This window comes from Choloepus didactylus, chromosome 7 (genome assembly GCF_015220235.1).
Source record: "Choloepus didactylus isolate mChoDid1 chromosome 7, mChoDid1.pri, whole genome shotgun sequence".
In the NCBI taxonomy this organism is placed as follows: Eukaryota; Metazoa; Chordata; class Mammalia; order Pilosa; family Megalonychidae; genus Choloepus; species Choloepus didactylus.
In genome coordinates, this window is record NC_051313.1 from 18,930,268 (window position 1) to 18,951,780 (window position 21,513).

The 21,513-nt window shown below is 35.2% G+C and overlaps 1 protein-coding gene across 2 annotated transcripts in view; it reads right to left on the bottom strand.

The window, feature by feature from the left end:
• Nucleotides 1-21,513, bottom strand: part of LAMA2 (laminin subunit alpha 2) — a 535,576-nt gene that overhangs the window by 376,349 nt on the left and 137,714 nt on the right. For both annotated transcript variants that reach the window (XM_037842983.1, XM_037842982.1), the window contains exon 3: nt 21,253-21,365. In XM_037842983.1, coding sequence (XP_037698911.1) covers nt 21,253-21,365 — 113 coding nt within the window. The remainder of the gene's footprint in view (nt 1-21,252; nt 21,366-21,513) is intronic.

A 21,513-nucleotide genomic window follows, 5' to 3' on the forward strand; every position in this document is an offset into this window, starting at 1 on the left:
AAATCAAACACAGAATGAAACTTTCTGATCTTGGTTCATGAATTCTTTCAACAGATCAGTCACTTAACACTTTCATTCAATTTTAGCTATTACAAATGAAATAGCACCAGCTATTTTCATGCTTATATATTGCCCCACTTTCCTGTCCTTCTCCAGGAACTTTCTTAAGAGTAGGCTGTACACTCTGTTGTTTATACTTTACCTCCCTTACACAACTGAACCCCTGCAATCCACAGGGCACCCCATCACTCTACTGTAACCACTCAGGAGAGTTACTAGTGCCTAGTCGGAAAAACCATATTCTTTTTCTTCATCCTTATTCTCTTTGAAGTCTCTACAGCTTTTGACTATGCTGTACTCCCCCTTTCTGAAACCCTCTTCCACTTTGGAAAAGTATTTATTTATAATTCAGGGATTTTTTTTTTCCAAAAGATCATGCTTTCCTAATACAGCATTTTGCCTACAATGCAAAACAAACGATGGGAAGAAAGTGAAGACAAAAGGAGCGTTCAGAAGATGGCACTAACCTAATAGTCTCTCAGGGTGCTCCTGCTGTGGTACTTTTTAATTCAAGTTCCCTAAACAAAGATGTGTCAAAATGTTCTGTCCTATTTCCTAATCTTTTCTTTTGGGAAAATAATATTTTATTTATCTCTGTACCAGGCACTTTAGCATACAGAAGCTTGTTTATATTAACAAGAACTCTGTGAGATAAGTAGTAAGTGATTAGAAGATCAAAACAAGAGAGCCTACATGTGATGGACAGAATAATGGCCCCTTAGAAACTGTGAATTTGTTACACTACATGCAAAAGGGGCTTTGCAGATATGAATAAGTAAAAGAGCTTGAGATGGGGGATAATCTTGGATTATCCTAGTGTGTCCAATGTAATCACAAGGCTCCTTAAAAGTTGAAGAAGGCAGCAGAAGACAGGTCAGAAGGATGTACCATGAGGACTCAAGCCACACTTGCTGGCTTTGAAGACGGAGGAAGGAGCATGAGCCAACAAAGGAGGGTGGGCTGTGGAGGTTGAAAAGCGCATGGAATCAGATGTCCCCCCAGAGCCTTCTGAAGGGAATCCAACCCTTCCTACACCTTCCTTTTAGCCCAGTGAGACCTATTTCAGATTTCCAACTTAGAAAACTGTAAGACAATAAATTGGTATTGTTTTAAAACATGTAGTGTATGGTAATTTTGTTAAGGTAACTTGTACCACTTCACATGACTAGAAAATTATGATTTAGATCAGTTGTCATGCCTAGTATTTCAATGCACTCCTTTACACAGCTGTTTTCCACATCTCAATTTCTACCCCAACCACATTCGCATGTCCCAGATTTATATTTCCAACTAACAACTGAACATCTCTTCAGTTAATTTTATTTTTCTTTGTAATGAAGCAAGTTTCCCATTTTACTACCAAAAGTAAATTATAAGTTGCTAGCTGTAGAAACTATAGAATCCTCTATAATTGTCTAGCACATGACTTATGCATACTGGATGCTCCATAATTTTTTTAAATTCAATTGAATAAGTGATCAAAAAGGCAGTATCACCTCTTAGGGGAGTTAAGAAGCCTCTGAAGTGGTTTCTCAAGGACTTATAGATTGAACCCACCCACCTACCACATAATGGGTACAGATGACTCATCCCTCATCATTGATAGAAAGGGAATTCCACCAAGATAACAAACTTTAATATTTGCTAAATCACATTTTCTCCCTCTGAAAGGAAAACTTGCAAAAGAGAGCATTCTGCCAAAGTTTGTCAAGCTGGCCTTTACCCCAAATTTTAGAGAGTTGACCTCATTTGCCAATGAAGCATGAAGAGTGTAAATGAAATGAAAAATGATAAAGCTCTTAGATTCTGGTGTCATTCTAGCTGAGATTTTAAAATAAAGATAGGAGATGGTACTCCTGTAACTAGACAAACATTTTCTAAGGATTGAGTGCCAAAAAGTTATCACAAATATTTCTGAAAGGCTACCACTTTAAGAGGACATATGCCAAAATGCTAGCAACTACCACTCTGCAAATTCTTTGCTCTTTGTATTCTGTCTAGATTGCTTCTGATTCATTGGGAGTTAGAAACTCACCAAATCATAAAACAACTTCAGTGATGTCAAGTCAAAAACGATTTATAAAGTGCTGGGAGCTGGATTTTGAAGCCTTGAAAAGGGTCCACAGCACACACACCCACAACACAGGGAATATCATGGACCTCTCTAAGCTACCTTCACAAACAAGCTTTTGGCTCTTAAACAAGTTTGACTGCCCATCAACTTTCAAAAGCTCTCCATCTAGGCTTAATTGGTTGCACTGGAGTCAGTACTTTTTTTTTTTTTTTTTTTTTGACCTTCAGGACTAGAAAAAAATCAAGGCCGTCTAGTTTAATCAAAGGAAAGCTCAAACTGCAGGAGACACACACAAAAAAATGACATAAGAACAATTTTCTAACATTGAAATCCTTCCAATTCAATAGGTTGTGAGTGTCATATGATTATAGTCATCCAGAAAAAGAGGAAATTATTTTGGACACTTTTGTAGTGGAAGTGTCCTTCTGTGAGCATTCAGTCAGCCTTCATATGATTAACTTATGTATATACCTTCACTAGAAAAACCTTACAAACATTTCCATTTAAAGTATTACATGCTGTCACTGAATTCTGATTCTTAGTTCACCGCCCAATAGAACATTTAATCATAAAGTTTAGAAAATATTAAATAACACATCTCCGGGAAACAAAAGTAGGATGCCATTGATATAAAATCAAGCTCTCCCTCAAACCAAAAGTCTTCTAATCTCTAAATTTTTATACATTTGTGATACCCATGGCATTAAACATAATCCATGGAGCTTCTGGAGCAGTTTAACTGACCAGAACTAATAAATATCAAATGATAAAGCTGCAAGATCATCAATAATAAAATCTGACACCACAAACTGAATCCAACTAAATATCAGAGAATGGATGACAGCAGAACACCTATGCAATTTCTCATAAAAATAAATGGAGAGATAATTGTAAATTGAGAAAGCATAAGAAACACTTTAATGAAGTGTGTCATTATGAATCCAAGACTCTGTTAAACCTAAACATATGGTGGATGGTTGGGAAATAACTAGTAGTTACTAGCAAAGCATTATAAGAGGTATGAAAAATAGAGGCTTAACTTTTCCTGAGCCCAGGATTCACGTCTGCAGTGAGTATAAGAATGGTATTACAAACAGTGACCATAAACAGCAGGTAGTAAATAGTTGCTTACTGAAATCTGACTTTACATATATTTTATGTAGAGGAGACTTTTCTCCCAACATTTGCTTGTTCAGTGTTATACACTATCAAGTATCATCAGCAACAGAAGTGAAGAACAATTTGACTATTGTAATTCGTGAGTGTAATCCTTTTTTGTGTCTAGGTCATAAATTTTAAAATTATAATACAAACCAACAGAAGGTCATGATTTGAATTGAAGATGTTCTTGACATGAACAACATCTTAGAAATTCATCAAATGCTTAAAGTACACAATGTACTAGATGAACTTCAGATCAATTTCTGCAGCCTAGACACAAATGAAATTATTTAAATAGGAACAGAACTCAATTTAAATATCTAAATTCTCAGTGATCTCTTCTAGGCAGATTAACATGGCAGTATTCCAGTGGGGATTGTGGTGGCTTCCTGATTTAACAGTTATGCCTGGAGTCAAACCTTCTTTGGTTCATATTATCCTTAACTTTGTTTTCCAAGATTCCTATTTCATCCCCTCACATTTTGCACTTCTATCTATATTTTAAAGTTCACATGGTGATTCATCAATTAGTTCACCAGTTCATTCATTCAATAAATACCACTGAGGAACATGTTACTTACTACAAATATCATTGAGCAACTCACTGAGCTTTTAATTTAGTTGTTGAAGTAAGTAATGACCAATTCCTCTGTCATGGGGCTTACATTCTAAAAATACAGACAAAACACAAATGGTGTGCTGGAGCCAGCTTGCACTGGCTTTCAAAAGCCTATTGTGTGGATATCTTCCCAACTCCTCATTCAGTGGAATTAAGTGATGGTAGATTGAAATCGGCCAAGATAGAAGTACTTACACCACGGAAAATGGCTAATGCTACAAATCTGGTCTTTTATATCACCCGGAGAGCCAGGTGATAAATATTTGCTGGGACACCAGTGAAACAAACAATGTAAGTGAACAGTTAATGCAATTTTAAGTAGAGGCTTATTTAATAGTTGGTGATCAGGGAAGGATTTTTTGAGATGGTGACATGTGAGCAGAGACCTTAGTGATGCAAGGGATGAAGCTATGTCAAGATCTTACAAAAGAGCATTTAAGGCAGAGGAAATAGTAAGTATAAAGAGTGTGAAGCAGGAACGAATTTGGTGCATCCCAAGAAAGTCAGTGTCACTAGGATAAAATGGGAGTGGCAGATTGTGGACAGATATGATGTTGGAGAAGCACATGGGAGCCAGGTCATGTTGGCAGTACAGGATATGGTAAGGGGTGTAGATTTTGTTATATGTGTGTTAGGAAACCATTGGAGGATTTTGAGTAAATGGGTGATGACAGCCAATGCATATTTTTAAAAGATTACTCTGGCTGCTGTTTGATGAGTGGTCATGAGGAAAGGATATGGATGTAAACAGACTAGTTAGGTGGCTACTCGAGGACTCCTGGTGAGAAGTGATCGTGCTTAGGTTAGGGTGTAGTGATGCAGATAGTGGTCAGACACAGGATGTATATTGAAGGTAGATTTTGCAGGACTCAGGTATGGGACATGAGGGGAAAGAATAATCAAGGTAATTCCCAGGGTTTTTGTTTGTTTTTTTGTTTGTTCTTTTTGTCTGAACAACTGGATTAAGAGGGGTGCTATGTAAAGAACGTTGCATGTTTTGAGGAAGGACTTCAAGATTTCTGTTTTCATCCGTAAAGTTTGTGATGCTCCGTTAGACATTTGAGTGGGGTTACTGGTTGAGAGACACTGCCACTTATTAGCTGTTTGACTTTGAGCAAGTTCCTTGGCCTTTCCGTGCCTCATGTTTTCCTTCTGGACAATGAAAATAATACTATACTTCCCTCACAAAGACGTGAGGATTTCAAAACATTGTACACATGAAATGCCCACAACAGTGTTTGGTCCCTAGTAAACACTCTTTAAATAGTATTTGTTTGGCTAGCCATATTTTCACCTATTTCCTAGTTAATACATAGTATCTAAGTGATTTTATATATATACAGAGAGAAACTAAATTAGTGTATAAATATCTTTTAAAGGAACATGAAGTCCACATGGGTCCCTACTCCCAGCTATCTTTATAATACCTCTGCCAATAGTCATATTGTTGTTGTGGTTTTTGCTTTTGTTATTTTTGGGGTTGTTTTAGTTATTGTAATGAATAGAAAATGCAGAAAGGGGATTGTAAATGATGTAGTGATAGAATAAGTTTTTAAAATTTATTTATTATTGGTAGAAATTTATTACTTGATTTGAAAGGTCATATTGCTTACTCCTGTAATACTGGCAGGCATTATACAGACAGAGTAATTCCTGAGTTCCTGTTAGCTCTTCTTTCTTACTTACATTTCCTCGCATTTCAGAAAGTCCACAAGCCCAAGGACATCTGGTAGCAGGAACATAGTCTATGAGACCATATATTTGCAATTTAATTTTTAAATCACTAAATTTCAGAGACCATGTAATTACATGTAGAAAAGTTTACAATATAGTCTCAAGTTTTAAAAAAAAAGGCTATAACACTTTATTTACAGTATAATACCAACTCAAAATGAATATGTGTGCAGTGTGTGTGTGTGTGTGTGTGCACAGAAAAGAACTGGAAGGAAATAATCCCAAATGTTAATGCTGTCACTGATTTTTTCTGAAATAAAAAAGCAGAATCTATAACAAATGTTATTAGTTCATGAGACCGAAAAATCCCTGAATATAACCAGTCTTGTAATGGAGACTAGGTAAAAACTCCAAGATGTAAAGAGAAACAACAATCAACATGGAAACACCAATGGAAAAACCAAATGGTCAAAAATAAAGTTAAAAAGTACTAATTTAAAGCTATATTGGAAATAATAAAATATAATAACTTTAACCAGTTAAAGATAAAGGTGTTTGATGAAATGTATTTTTATGTAGGCATGTAGATCACAAATAATTTTGGCATTAGAAGTCTCAATGAAAATCAAGAGAATTAAAGCAAGTCTTAACATAGTTAGTATATAGAAGGGAGGAATAAAGATTTGATTATTCTCAGGAAGCTGACATTATATCCAAATTTGGAAAGGAGTGTAAAAAAAAGACACATTTTGTTTCAATTTAGAACATCAGCTACTTTAGTGCATACCCAAGAAAAGAATCCCACATTTTGCAATTGGTAGAGAAATATACAAGTGTTTTTTGTTGAAACTGAACCCTTTTGGAAACTTGAGTGGGATCCTACAGGAGAAGCAACATCTTACAACCTAACTTCACTAGATGTTTAAAATATTTATATTACTAAAAAGTTAAGTCTGAGGAGTTGGAATAATAATTTATTTTATTCCTCAGCAGTGAATAATTTATATAGTTTTATTATTGAGAAGGGAGAGCATATAATTTAGAAATTAAAGTCATAGCAACACAGGAAGGCTCAGAGATGGGAAGATTCATCAAGCTAGTCTATTTTTTCTACAGCTATTAATTGGACAACTATTATATGCCAGTCACCAGCATCTATATAGATGCTGGGAAAAAGTAATGAAAATTTGAAAAAGGATTACCAAGAACACTTATATATTTCTACATATAAATATCATAACATGCAACTTCTACTGGCTTTTAATCCAATCATCCAATACTAATTTCATTTCAAATACAAAATATTGTTTTGTGAAAATTCTCTTAAGTTTTTAGGAATATTTTGATTGTGAGATATGACAGATATCTGGCATAGAGATTAAACAAATTTATAATAAACCATTTATTTCTAGTAAGTTTTTTAGAATCTTGACCTTAACTTTTCTACATTTGATAATGATATAAAAAATCATGTAATTTCCTGTATTTAACAGATTACCCATATTTTCTATGTCTACAGAAATGCTTCTTTTATGAAATCCAGACCAAAGAATTCTATTTAATATCTCTAAGTAAATGAAAACTTATGTGTTATATTGATAGGTAAACATTCAGACAGACTTTCATTGTGAGCACTGGAGAGAAATTTGATACCCTTCCTTAGGAAAATCAATGAATCACATTAAAAATGAAAATATGAAAGCAAAACAAAACAAGGATTTAAACTTTTGGAAATCATTTTGACCAAATTGAATCAATGATAATCTTCCTCAATTGTTTTAGCACAATGTTTAATTCACTGCAACTGGCATTAAATTGGCTAAATAATTCCTTATCAAAGACCCATAAATTCTACATGATTCCTTAAAGAAAAGGTGCTTAATTGGCCAGTCAATAATATTTAATAATGCATTAACTCTCTCCAAAACACTGTGAGAAAATCCAGGACATATATAGACCTTTAAGTAGTCAACTCAGATTTTTCAAATTCAATCTCCACACATATTAGAAGTTAGCAACAGTTTTGGTAAATCTTAAATTCCACTTAGAAGTGGTATTTTAAAATTTCATAATTTTTGTATTTGTCTCTTCTTGTTTTCAGTGACATTATCATGATTATAGACATGTACAATCTTGTATGCAGCAGAGAAGCCCTGATGCACTTCAACAGTTTAAGATTTAGATCAGGAATTAAGATGCCTGAAAGTACACCTGGAGAACAGAAGGCAGGCTCTGAAGTCAGAGAGAACTGGGTTTGGACCCTGGCTCTTGCTTGCCAACTGTGGAATCCTAAACAAACATTTTTCATCTGCAATAGTATCTTTCTATTTATAATCCTGTAAGAATTTATAATTGTTTCATTATAGACTTGAGAGAATTCCATAAGATGATTGATTCAGAACATTTTGCGTAGTATCTAGGACAAAATATGTTCTCAAAATGTGCCAGTAGTAACCCATCCAGAGACAGAAATACCTGAATTGAAATCCCAGACACTAGTGCTCTCCCATATTATATTTATATTAAAAAATGCTTTATATCATTAATTATAAAAACCATAATTCATATGGAAAATAAACAAAATAGTTCATTCACTAACTGGCTCTTTTTGAGCCATTACGAGCCTTACGTTGAAGACACATTTCAGTAAAACTGTCCAGGACCTCCTTTAACAAAACGCCTGAATCTGTCATGTTCCAAAATGCTCACATTTTACACGAGCACTCTACACTGCTACTCTTCCCAACAGCATATGTTCCCAAAGTTATTATATCTCTCTCAAAATGTGCCAAATTATATCAAGAAAGATGAGAGAACTATGACTGAAAGTAGGTAGGATAGCGTGCTCCAAGGGGCTGATCATAATGGCAATGAGGTTCAAACGTTAACAATGCTTGCCTTGGGGAGAAAAGGATAGTCTTTAATAAAGAGGAATTCAAGACCACAGATTTTCCTTTTAAGGAAAGTGGAAAATAGTGTTGTTGATTGTCAGCTTGTAAAAAATGAATATTTCTGGTATAACAAATGGCAATGTAAAAAGTGGGAATCGATTCAGGGATGAAGTAGGAAGCAATATGAGGTTCTCTTCAGAGAAAGATACCGAGGTTGCTATACTGTGTATCATAGGATACTCCATGTCACGTAACGACATAGAATAATACACCTACTTGTTTCCTTTCCCTCTGTGCCTACATACATGCCTTATTTATCTAGATGCATACATAAAGTGAAGGCAGGACCAACTGCAATCTAATAATAGAAATGAGGTTATGCTAATCATATCATGTTGTTAAATACTGCCATATTTCCAGAATCATTAATGAAATAAATCATTCTCAGTGTTGATGGATGGAAAAGCTTATAACTGGAAATGAGTGAATTGATAGTAGCAGTGATGATGATGATGAAGCTGGAATTGAAATTGTATTTAAATATTTTTACCGAAAAAAAATCACGTATTTCAACCCAGAACTGCAAGCTTTTAGTACAGAAATAGTAAATACTATGAAGGCAGACAGCTAAATTAAGTATTTACTCTGTATTGTGAAGATTATTCATTCCTGTCCCCCAACCTGACTTATTAGTATAATCATAATGACCCAATGCTGATGAGCAACTGCTCATTAGTGTTTTGAAATTATTTCCTTGGTTGTACTACATTGCAAGGCCATTTTTTTTTTCTTTTAGTTGTGTTCACTGTTTCAGCTAATTTGAGATTAATCTCTCATGACCTTCCTACAGCAAACTTGGCTGAAAAGTCACATTTAAATATTTGTAAAAACAAGCATTGCTGAGGTATTTTGACAAGAGAATGTATTACTTTAAACATTTAGACACAACCTGGCTAAGAAGTAAAGAATGCTGTAATCTTCTTCTACCACTTTTTTTCCTGTACAATTTTATTGGCTGCTACCTTAATTGAAAAATTACACCATTGACATTTGTGCATTTAAATAAATAAACTGAACACTGGTATATAGATGCTGCTGTGGTGGGAGCTCCAAATTAAATCTCAATGTTTGGAGTCATTTGCCTTTTATTGAAGATTCTGTGGCATTAAAAAAAAAAATCATCACTCATTGAAATTTAATATGTTTTGTTTTTCCCTGTGTCCTGATATTTCTAATACCCGACTGGTTTAACTCATCCCTCTCAGCAGCTGCATTGCCACTTTTTCATATATTTTTTCTTGACTTCTCTGATTTCACTCCCCTCTCCTTCTCTGCTCCTCTCAGCTCTAAATTTGAAGTACCTAGGATTAAATTCTTGGCCTTCTTAGTAACTCGGTTAATTTCTTTGTTGATGATCTCAAGCAGAGCGATAGCACTAAACACAATCTCTTTGCCGATGATATCCAAATTTCTATTGCTAGTTTTAGCCTCTCTCCTAAACTCCAGACTCATAAATCCAATTGTCTGTTTACCAGTTCACTTGGATGATTGAAGTGCATTTCAAACTTGACATATTAAAAGCCAGAACTGTTAATTACCACCCCGCATCGCCAACCTGCTCTTCCTTCAGTTTATCCCATGTCAGGAAAATGAATTTCCTCAGGCCCAAATCCTAAGAGTCAACATTTTTAACTTCACTCTCCACATCCATATCATCATCACATCTGTTCATGTCAATCTCCAACATCATTTGCAACCCACTACTTTTGTCCATCTTTACCACTATCTTCTTTGCCCAAAGTATCGTCCTCTTTTGGCTAGAAAACTGCAATGACTTCCTGCAGGGCCACCTAACTTCCACTCTTGTCTCACTACAGTCGTTCTCCATTTAGCAGAAGGAGTATATTTCTAAAGAAGTAAATGAATCACATTATCCCTTGCTTAAATTCCTCAGTAGGCTTTGCATTATACTCAGAATTAAAGGTAAACACATTATCCTGCCTCGCTCACTGCTCCTTACAGAAGGTAAGCCCTGAGTCCTCCCTAACGTCTCATACACACTCTCCTCAGGAGCACTCTGTTGCAGCCACATGTGCCTTCTTTCCATTCCTCAGCATACCAAGTTTGCTCCTGCTCAGCTTTTTTCATGACTGGCACTCTCTCTGTCATTCAATTCTTAGCTCAACTACCACTTACTCAAAGATGCGTGGTTAGAACGTACAAATGAAGTAGATTCTTTCATCACTATCTATTATGTTATCCTGTTTTGTTTTTTCATGGCAAATCTCATTATTTTAAATTTGTTTCCTTACTTAATTTTCTGCATCCCTTTCCTCTCCTTAGCACTCCCCACACCAAGACACGCACATGTGCGTGTACGAACACACACACACACACACACACACACACACACACACACCCTCCTGTAAGAATGTAAACTTTTCAAAAGCAAGGACTTCCGATTCCTTCAGGCTTAAAACAGTGCCTGCCAAGCATTAGCTGCTCAATAAGTGTTTTTCAAATGCATTATATAGAAATTATTTTCTTTACGCATTCCTAAGGGCAGCTGCGACATGGGTACAGTGTTTCCTACATAGGATGGCACCTATTTTGTTTAGGTCTACTTAGATGAAAAATGCATACATCCCATATTTTCCAGGATGATTTCAACTTTAAACATTATTTGTTGCTTACCCCATAACCTACCAAAATATCTCACTAATTAGTATATTTTAATATTGAAGCAATAATTCTGACTGCTCCTTAAATTCACAAAGAGCAAAACAAAAATTTTATCAGATACTATACCCTGATTTTTATTTTAAACTATGAACAAAATAAATTTATATTTTTCTAGCAGAGAACAACTATAATAGCTGAATAAAACACTAAAACAAAAAAGCTATTTGAAAACATCAGAGAGCAACAAAGGTAACCAGACTCAAGTAAAGAGAAGCAGATCAAAGTGAGCTAGCCAGTTTCTTCTCAAGGTGTTTGTTGATTTGCTGACAGGAGAATAGGGAGTACAAAGAAAGCTACATTCTATAACTTGCAGTTCACAGGACTTCAAAGACAAGTATTGGAATTCAGGGCTACCAAGTCAGTTAGGAAGTGAGGGATCATGATCCACAAAGAAATGAGCCCAATATTCTGCTCAGCTTTTGCCTTCAAAAATGATTGTGAAAACCTTGTGGATCGCTTTCCCTTTATCCAGTGTATGGATGGATGAGTAGAAGAATGGGGACAAAAACTGAATGAAAAATAGGGTTGGATGGGGGGGGATGATTTGGGTATTCTTTTTTACTTTTATTTCTTATTCTGATTCTTTCTGGTATAAGGAAAATGTTCAAAAATAGATTGGCATAATGGATGCATAACTATATGATGGTACTGTGAACAGTTGATTGTACACCATAGATGATTGTATGGTATGTCAATATATCCCAATAAAATTGACTTAAAAAAAAAACAAACTAGAAATCAAAAAACTGTGACCCTCCAACATCATGAATACACTCAAGGCCACTGAACTGTTAACTTCAAAATGGTTTGTTTCATGTATGTCAATTTCACTTCAACAGCAACAAAATCCAATTAAAAATTGTGATCCCTCCCCACCCTCCATATCCCTATTCCCTGCTTTATTTTCTTCAAAAGCACATGTCACCAGTTTGCTCCATGCAGCAAGATTTCTATCTGTTTTGTTCACTGATAAATCCCCAGTGCCTAGAACATGGTTTAGCAAACTTTTCCTGTAAAGGGCCACATAGTAAATATTTTAGGCTTTATGAGCCATACAGTCTCGGTCCAAATTATTTAAAAGCCATCATAGACAATATGTAAACGAACAAGTATAATTGTGCTCCAATAAAACGTTATTTATGGACACTGAAATTTGAATTTCATACAATTTTCAAATTATAAAATATTATTATTCTTTTGATTTTGTTTTAACCACTAAAAAAATGTAAAAACCATTCTTAGCTCATTGGCCTTACAAAAGCAGACATTGGAGGACTGGATTTGGCCCATGGGTTGTAATTTGCCAAACCCTGGCCTAGAATATGGTAGTTGTTCAATAAACATTGGCTGAATTAAAAAAAAAAAAAATCAGTGAAATTTAAAGTGGTAGAGGAGCCAGAAGATAAGAAGCCATGGAAAGAGTAGGTGATAAGGGATAAAAAGCTAAGTAGAGCTTTGGAAAGTCTCACAGAGCTTGGAAGACAAAATTTGAAGTTCAGGGTCAGGCAACCCTGAACCCAGGGTTTCAGCTGGGACACCCAAGGTACTACCCTTAGAAATAAGGCCAAACCAAAATTAGCCCTCAAAAACCCATAACCACACCACAAAAATATCTAAATTCCTGCTTGAAACAAGGCAAACTGGCCCTGTTCTAACTCTTGCCAAAATAATAATAAATTCCTTAAAGAGAATGATAACATAATCCAGAATTTCTGTAATTACTCAGACACAATGTACAATATTTAATCAAAAATTACCAGACTTGCCATGAATCAGTAACCAAGTGTGGGGGTGGAGAACGACAATAGAACAGACTCACAGGTGTTTCAAAAGTTACAGTTAACAGACATAAAATTTAAATTGACTGTGATTAATATGCTCTAGATGACAAAATGGAGAATTTTGCCTGGAATCTTTAAAAAAAGTATTCCAACTAGAAATTCTAGAACTAAAATATAAAATAACTGAAATTAAGAATTTGCCAAGTGCCCCAGAAATAGTGGAGAGAAAGAAGGGACAGCAACAATATTTGAGAAAATATTGTCTGGCAGTTTCCCAAAACTGATAAAATATATTAATTCACAAAGTTCAGAAACTTTTGAATTAAGTGAGAGAAAATAACAAAAAAAAAGTGATATTGAGAAAAATACTCAATATTATGAAAATTAAGCATTTCATTTCTAAATAATCCATAGGTCAAAGAAGGAGTTACAATGGAAATTTTTTAATATTTTAAGTAAATGATAATGAAAAATGCAGCACACGAAACTTGTAAGATACAACAAAAGCCATATGTAGAGGAAAAATATAGCTTTAAATAAGTACTTCAGGAAAGGAGAAAGGCTGAAAGATCAATTGCCTTAGTATCCATTTCAAGAACAAGGAAAAAAAATGGTAATAGAAATCCCAGGATTACAAGTAAAAAAGAAAACACATAAAAGCAGAATTCAATGTAATACAACAATCTCACAACAGAGAAAATCAACCAAGCCAAAAGCTGACAATTTGAAAAGACCAATAAAATGATAAAAACCTATTAATGTTAAGAAAAAAAAAAAGTTTACATGCAAAAAATTAATATCTAGAATAAAAATGAGGACATAATTATGGATCATTAACTTTATGCCAATATATTTTAGAATGTAGCGGAAATAGATAAATTTTTTTAAAAAACCAATTTAACTAAACTAACATCCCAGTCCAACGCTAGCCCATTTCTTCTGTCTTCAGCATCATTTTCAGCATTAACTAATTGCATCACTTTAGTCTTATAATAATGCTCTTAATAAGAACTGATATAATATGACCTCCATTTTACAAATGAAAAAATTAAGGAGCATAATGTGAGACAACTTACCTAAGGTTAATGAACTATCAGTGACAGATAAAGAAGACACACTCATATCTCCTCCTTTCTCCTTATCCTTATTCTCATTTTCCTCGCCTTATTTGTATGTTACAGACTCAGAGTAATATTGAAAATGCCTCTTATGAATTAGAACATACACACTATCTCATACCTTGATTTTGTTTTTAATTTCCTAGAAAAAAAATATGTGTATACAAACACACACGTAAAGTAAAAACTTAGAAATGGAAGAAAACACATTATTTCACCAAAATGATGAAATGCAGTTGCGTTTTGTGTAGAAAGCATCAGAGAGTTGTAAAATTGTCCACATTCAATGTTAGACAGTTCTGTTCAGAATTTCCATAGTTAAAATTTTAACAGATCTTTTCCCACGACCTTTCCCAGATCTCTTCCTTATGTTTTATTGTTTCTGTTTTTAAAGAAACACTTCTTTAATTTATTGCCTGGTTTGAATAAGCATTTTCCAGGACAGTCTTCTTGATTCTATTTGAAGCAGGATTTGTATGTCCACAATGTTTATATTTTCATGATATTGCTAGAATTTAGCTTACCAGCATTGTATAGTCAAATACATAATATTCTATATCTACACATATCCTACATTTCACCCCACCCCCACCCACCCCAGGAAACTATATATAACATCAAGTTAAAAAAAAAAAAATATATATATATATACATATATATATATATATATATATATATATATATATATATATATATGGCCCCGGACTTCTCTCATACAAAAGAAGAGTGAAATAATCAAATTCTTTTTTTCCCAAATAAAGCTGTATATGTGGTAGTCACACAGAGTGACAAATATGACTGAAGTTTAGAACATGTTTAGAAAGAAGATTAGGAAGGATATTTACTTAATGCTATTCAACCAGAGACTTACAGGAAATTCCATAAATTAAAAAAAAAAACACAGTGTATTTTATTTTATCATAAGAAATACAAAAGTTAAGCTTTTGTTAAATTATCAGCTTGAATGAGAATCTTAAATTATGAATTGATGTTTTGCATTGTTTATTCATTCAATCATGCAATAAATATTTATTGACTATTTGGTGAACACTGTTCTATATGGTGAACACTGTTCTAGGTGCTTAGAATGTGGCAATTAACAAAAAAGCAGACAATAGTTCCACTTTCGTAAGATTTGCATTTAGTAAGGAAAGATAAACAATATATAGCATAGATAGGTAAAATACATTAAGTTAGATGGTGATCTTTGGAGGAAAATATAACAGGGAAATAGGTTAGGGAGTGGGGAGGTAGTTGCAATTTCAAATATGGTGATGGTAAATAAAATAAAAACCCCAAGGAGGTAAGAAGAGAAGGTCCTGTAAAGCCTGTGCGTCAGTGGGCTGTGCTTTTCCCGCTGAGTGCAGTAGACAGCCATTAGCGAGTTTTAGTGGGGGAGTCACACGATCAGATATATGTTCTAACAAGATGAGCGGAAGTATAGCTAATGCTCTGCTAAGTATAGACACTGAAACTAATTGTCACCTTTATTAATGATTAAAAGGTCAGCACAAACTTCTTTAGAAGGGGAACACATTTACTAATTACTAATTAACCACTGATCCTACTTGAAGCAGTGGTCTTAAAAAAAAAAAAAAAACTGAGCTAAAGCTGGTAAAAAATTATGATTATCTATGTTATGCTATAATAGACAAGGTGTAACAGTGTAGGCCATTTTGAAAGTGTTGATTATAATCTCTGTGGTTAGTTTTGTATTCATCCATTTAGCAGTGACCCCCCAAAAAAAATGTCATGAGATCATCGTGGACCCTGTATTTTGAAGAGCAGCCACGGAGCATTGTTTCCCTTCACCTGCTGAGTTCCTGCTAAATGCTGAGCATCATGATAGAAACCGTCAGAGATCACTGCCTTCAGGAACTCACAATCTTATGGGGATACAAGGAAATAAACATCTAATCACCATGCCACGGGCTAATGCCTTTACAGAGGTCTGTCCAGGAAGTTCAGACTGTGTTGAATCGAAGCATATTCAACAGAAGCTGTTTCAGTCTTATATGGCTTTTTAATACTTTGCCTGTATATGTCTTCTTTTCTGGTTTAATATGAAAGTCAGGATATTGTTTATATCCTTTATGAATTACACCTATCTTGTGTATTCCGTTCTTTAACAGGTGGAGCCAATAATGTTCTCTAAGGTCCTTTTAATAAGAAATAGTAAGAAGAGAGTGTAAGGAAAGAGTTGTTATGAAAGAATAAAGATCTTATTTCAAGACTGAAACTTGATTACCCTTTTTATATTTAAATTAAAAAAAAACAACTTGAATATATGATGTACTTCAATCTATTTCATGCTTTAAAATTACAGAAGAGTTCAATCATTACATTCATGGCTCAAAGCTTTAGGAAACATTTCTTCTATGCTATTCACATAGGTTTTAAAAGTATAGTAACATTTACATAGAAATGCTAACTCTCTCTCCTTCCAAAACATAACTCATGTTTAAAACTGTTAAACTTTCTGACTAAAAATGACCCTATAAGGCCAATGAATAAAATATTTAGGTCAAGTACGCATGGCATGAGATCTCTGTAGCTGTGAACAATCTTTCCTGATACATGCATTTTTGGTTTTGGAGGCTAGACCAGGAAGAGAAAAAATGAACTGTTTATCAAAGTGAAGGAGACGCATGTTCATAACTAATTCCATGGCTGTAGTAGATTGAATTACGTTCCCGGATTTAGACATGTTCTTAATCTTAATCCACATCCCTGTGGGCGTGAATCCATTGTTAATAGGACCTTTTGAAGATATTTTCATTTAAGGTGTGACCAAATACATGAGAGTAGGTCTTAATCCTATTATTGGAGGTCTTATAAAGAGAAAGCTACAAAAGGGAGCCAGAAAGCAGGAGAAAAGTGGGAACCCAGAAGAGAAAGGGAAGACACCTCTCGAGTTGAGTAAGCCAAGGAACCCAAGGATTGCCAGCCAGCCAAAACGCAACAGAGGCTGGGAAGAAGCAAGCTTCCTCAAGTCCAGAATAGTGAGACAATACATTTCTGTTTACTCCAAAACCAGTGTAAGGTATTTGTGATTGTTACTCGGGCAAACTAAGATAATGTCCTACCAAGTTTATCCAGGAATGACTATGACGGCAATCTATATTTACAAAGTCTATTTAAAAGCTGCCCCTCTCAATCTTAAGTTAAATATATGTTACTAGAATAAAAATTAAAAACAAACGAATATAGGACTGAACTCTAATGTAAACTATGGACTATGGTTAATAATTCAATCATAATAATATTCTTTCATCAATTGTGACATAAATACCACATTAATGCAAAGTGCTGATAATAGGCAAAACTGTGGGGGCAGGAGGTATTTGGGAACTCTATTTTCTGCATGATTTTTCTGTAAGCCTGCAAATTCTCTAATGAAAAAAACAAAACAAAACAAAAAAGCTGTCCCTCTGCCAATCAACTTTCTCCCTAAACAAATTGAAAGGCAGGCCTGAGCAAGTGGCCAGATTTTTAAAATCATAAAAATGAAGTCAGGCATCATGCTGTGGTAAAAATCTGGCTGGAAGAGGTCTAAGATGGAGTGGTTTTAGACATCCCATTAACCTTCAAGTCCCTATTATTGTTTTTTAAATTACTGTATATTTTTATTTGCTGTCATACTGGGTTTTTTACATACTTATTACAGGAAACAGTTAAGCTTCTTTCCAAGTCTATTCTAATACTAGGTCCTTATAATAACCATAATTGCCAGATGGAGTTTAGTTGTTATAGTGCTATTATCATTATTTCAAATTTCTTGCCATGATATTATAATATTTATTTTGCTAATCTGGAAGCTGGGGCACAGCACGATTAAGTCATTTGCTCAAAATATGCTGTGAGTAAATAGCAGAATTGGGAAAAGTTAATAATCCCTTAGTAATACAACTCTAAAAACAATATACTTGTAAGATAAGTAGCTACTTTCTTCTAAATAAATTGTTACATTTTTCTAGTACTTATCTTGAATGTTAAAATATAGAAGAAATTTCCCAGTGCAATCTCTAATGATTTAATAAGGAAAATCCAATGGTTGCTACTTATACAGAAAATTATAATTTATTAAAAATGTTTCACAGAGGAGCCAAGTACACATCAACACAAATACCAGTATTTACTGAAATTCATACATCTCAAAATAAAAAAGGAGAAATAATAAATGTTCAAAACTCTTGCTGAATCAAGGGCAAACAGTTAGGGGTATTCACCTATCCATTTTAACACTGCCTTTGCCTTCCCCTTTGATAATAGTTCAAATTGTGTTGAATAATAAACTAATAATCCTTTATGAAATAGGTGGAAAAGACAGAAGTTATGCCATTTGAGAGGCATACTAGAGTATACTAGAAATAGAGAGCTAGTTCCCTATTTTATGACAGAGCCGATGTTGGCTATATTCTCCCACAGAAAGCAGTAGAACACAGTGTGATGTTTCTTGAACCTGAACAATGTATGGGCCTTGAAAATATATACAAAATATTCTCATGAGCTCCCTAGGCTAAATCTTCAGATTCCAGTTTAGGAAATACTGGTGTTAGTAGTTAAGAGTTTGGAGTCTGGATTCAGACTATTCCAGTTGAAATCCCAGCTCTGCTCTTAATAAGCTGTATAGACAGGGCCCAGGCACTTAACTTTTCTAAGTCTCAGTGTTCTTCAACTGTTAATTAGGGATAATAATACTTGCTGCCCCATAGGATTATGATAAGAAGTAAATGAAATGATAAGGATGTCCTCCTTCTCTGTTGACAATGCTTTGAAATATGCCACCTTGCAGCTTTGCTCCTTAGCTGAGTGTATGTGCTATGAATAAGTTCCATAGTTTGTTACTCCAAAGACTGAGAGGACTGAAGAATTCCATCATAAAACCTGATTATAAAACCTTCCTCACTTTTTACATCATTAAAGTCACTGGCTAAATTAAAATTTTAAGTAGAGATAAGGATTTCTTCCATTTTATAGGTTACCTTTGCCTCCTTCCCTCCAACACACAGTACGTTGATTTGCAGGGAGTCGGGGAGGGCTGAGGGTAGATAAGGGTGTGGCTGGGAGCCATCCTGGGATGTGGGGGCAATTTTCGGAGGTCTCTATTGTACCATGTTCACACTGTGTATTCCAGATTTTGGAGTCAGGTAAACCTGGATTATAAACACAGTTCTACCACTTGTAATAAAGAAAAATCTGTATAAGCTGCCTTAGAAGTATTCTTATCTTAAGGCTATTAAACCAAATGGGGGGCTGAGAAAACAGGAGAAACAAATTCACATGACCTTTAAGAGACTGTGTGAAAGTGGATGAGTAGAGATGCAAAGTAAACAGGAGAATATAAATGGCTTCATTTATATACGGGCTTTCGAGAGAACTCTTTGACCTGCTGAATTAATGATGATAGGGAGGTTGCTTAGGGATGACTGAATAAAAACTTGTGATTGCACCCTCCTGTTGCATATTAGAAGGAAAAAAATGCTGCTATGTTTAATAGCAAGTAAGATAATATTGTAGTTAGGCTCAAAGAGTAGTATTAGTGATGTGTGCAAATCATAGTAGTAACTGATCATCCGTGTGTGATTTGAAAGAAGTGGAGAGTAATCCAGAGCAATCAAGCACCCCTGTTTACTGACTCCCTACTTGTTGACAGCAGATTCATTCCTGATAGGGAAGGCAGACTTTCAGTGACTACCTGGAAAGGAGAAAGCAGCTGCGAGAGATAAAGAACAATGCTGTCTTCATTAGGAGGGGGCAGAAGCCCCCTTTGAGGCTAGTATCCCCATGGAACTCATGCACAGGATGTACTTGCCCGAAGGCATGATTTATCACTGAGGTGCCATGCCCTGCCATCCCTAGATAGTGCTCTGAGACTTCCGGGGAAGTTTCACTAACTCATGGCTGACATTAAACTGCTATGACCAGAATTGGCAGAAATGGGTCCATGCCAGTTGGCAGTTTAGCTACAGCATGGAGCCCCTGCTATCACCAGTTGCTTAGGCCCTGAAGTGTCCCATATGGGTGCAAAGAGGGTCTTCTAGCCCTTTGCAGGTCCTGAGTGTTTGCCCAGATCCTGGAGGAAGGAGGTGGAACTCCTAGGAAGGAGGTGGGAATGGTATCCTCTAAGGAAATGCCCGGTGCCTACCTGCCCCCTTTGGAATGTGACGACCCCACTAGTGGTGCTTCCCCACGCAATGGTCGCCTGTGAAAACCGCGACCTCAATAGCTACAGTCTGTGTCAACTATCTTTACCATCCCCCCACACTAACTCAAACTCCCTTGCTCTGTGTCCACATGGGCCAGGGAGGAAGGGCTGAGGGTCTTTTCTATGCTGATTCCAGAGAGAGAAGGAGAAACAGTCCTAGCAAAGGTGGACATCTAAGTCTAATACCTCCAGGCTGGAGATTCAGCCTTCAATCAATGAAATAAGCCTTTGTATCTGGAATAACAGCAAAATAGGGGAACACTTTCTCCAAATTCCCTATTTGCAAGCTGAAATAATTGGTGGTGGGGGGGGTGATTCTTGATTAATAACTTCAGCCTGACCTTAATTCTGTGAGCAGAAGGCATCCAAGCCTATGCAACCTACATTCTAACTTCCAGCATCAATTTTATACAACTACAAGGCTTGTTACCTCATTTAGTGGCCAAGTTTAATTTAAGAATCAACTGTCACAGCTTGCTCAACTCTCAGTAATTGAGGCAATTTACTCAAGAGCCTTGTTATCCAAAAACCTTTAAGTACTCACACCATCAGCAGATTGGGAGCGCTGTATTCTTTTAAAAGGTTTGTTTTTTTATGGCACTATTACACTTTTTATGTGAAATTTTGTTGATCCATATTTCCATCATTAACTCTAATGAGTCCAGACCGAGTCAATTCCTAATTCAGTACCAAGCCCTTCATGTGGATTTTAGTTATGTGTTAGAAATAAATGCCAAATATTTTTAAATGACAATATGCCAGATAAATAGCCCTTTGTTCATTGGATCAACAACAAATAACAGGTTGATGAGATAGGATATCCTTTCTACTAACTAAAGAGTTATCCAAGGACTATTAACAAACAAGTAGCAAATCCAAGATACAATTTCGAGAGTAGAAGATGGTAAGAAAGAGGCACTGTACCTGCTGTAAATCTAGTGTGATTGTCACATAATGGTATTCGATTCCGTTCTTAATACTGGGACTCTGCCACCACGTGTTCTTCCCATCAATAGCACTTGTAATCGGGTGTCTCTCTGTTGAATCAACAGCAGCATGTGAAAGAAACAGAAAAGATCATAAAACTAAAATATACAGCTATTGCTTAACAAAACAAAGTCAAAGAAGGTTAAGACAGTCATCATCTGGATACACAACATTAAAATAATAAAATAATATAAAAAG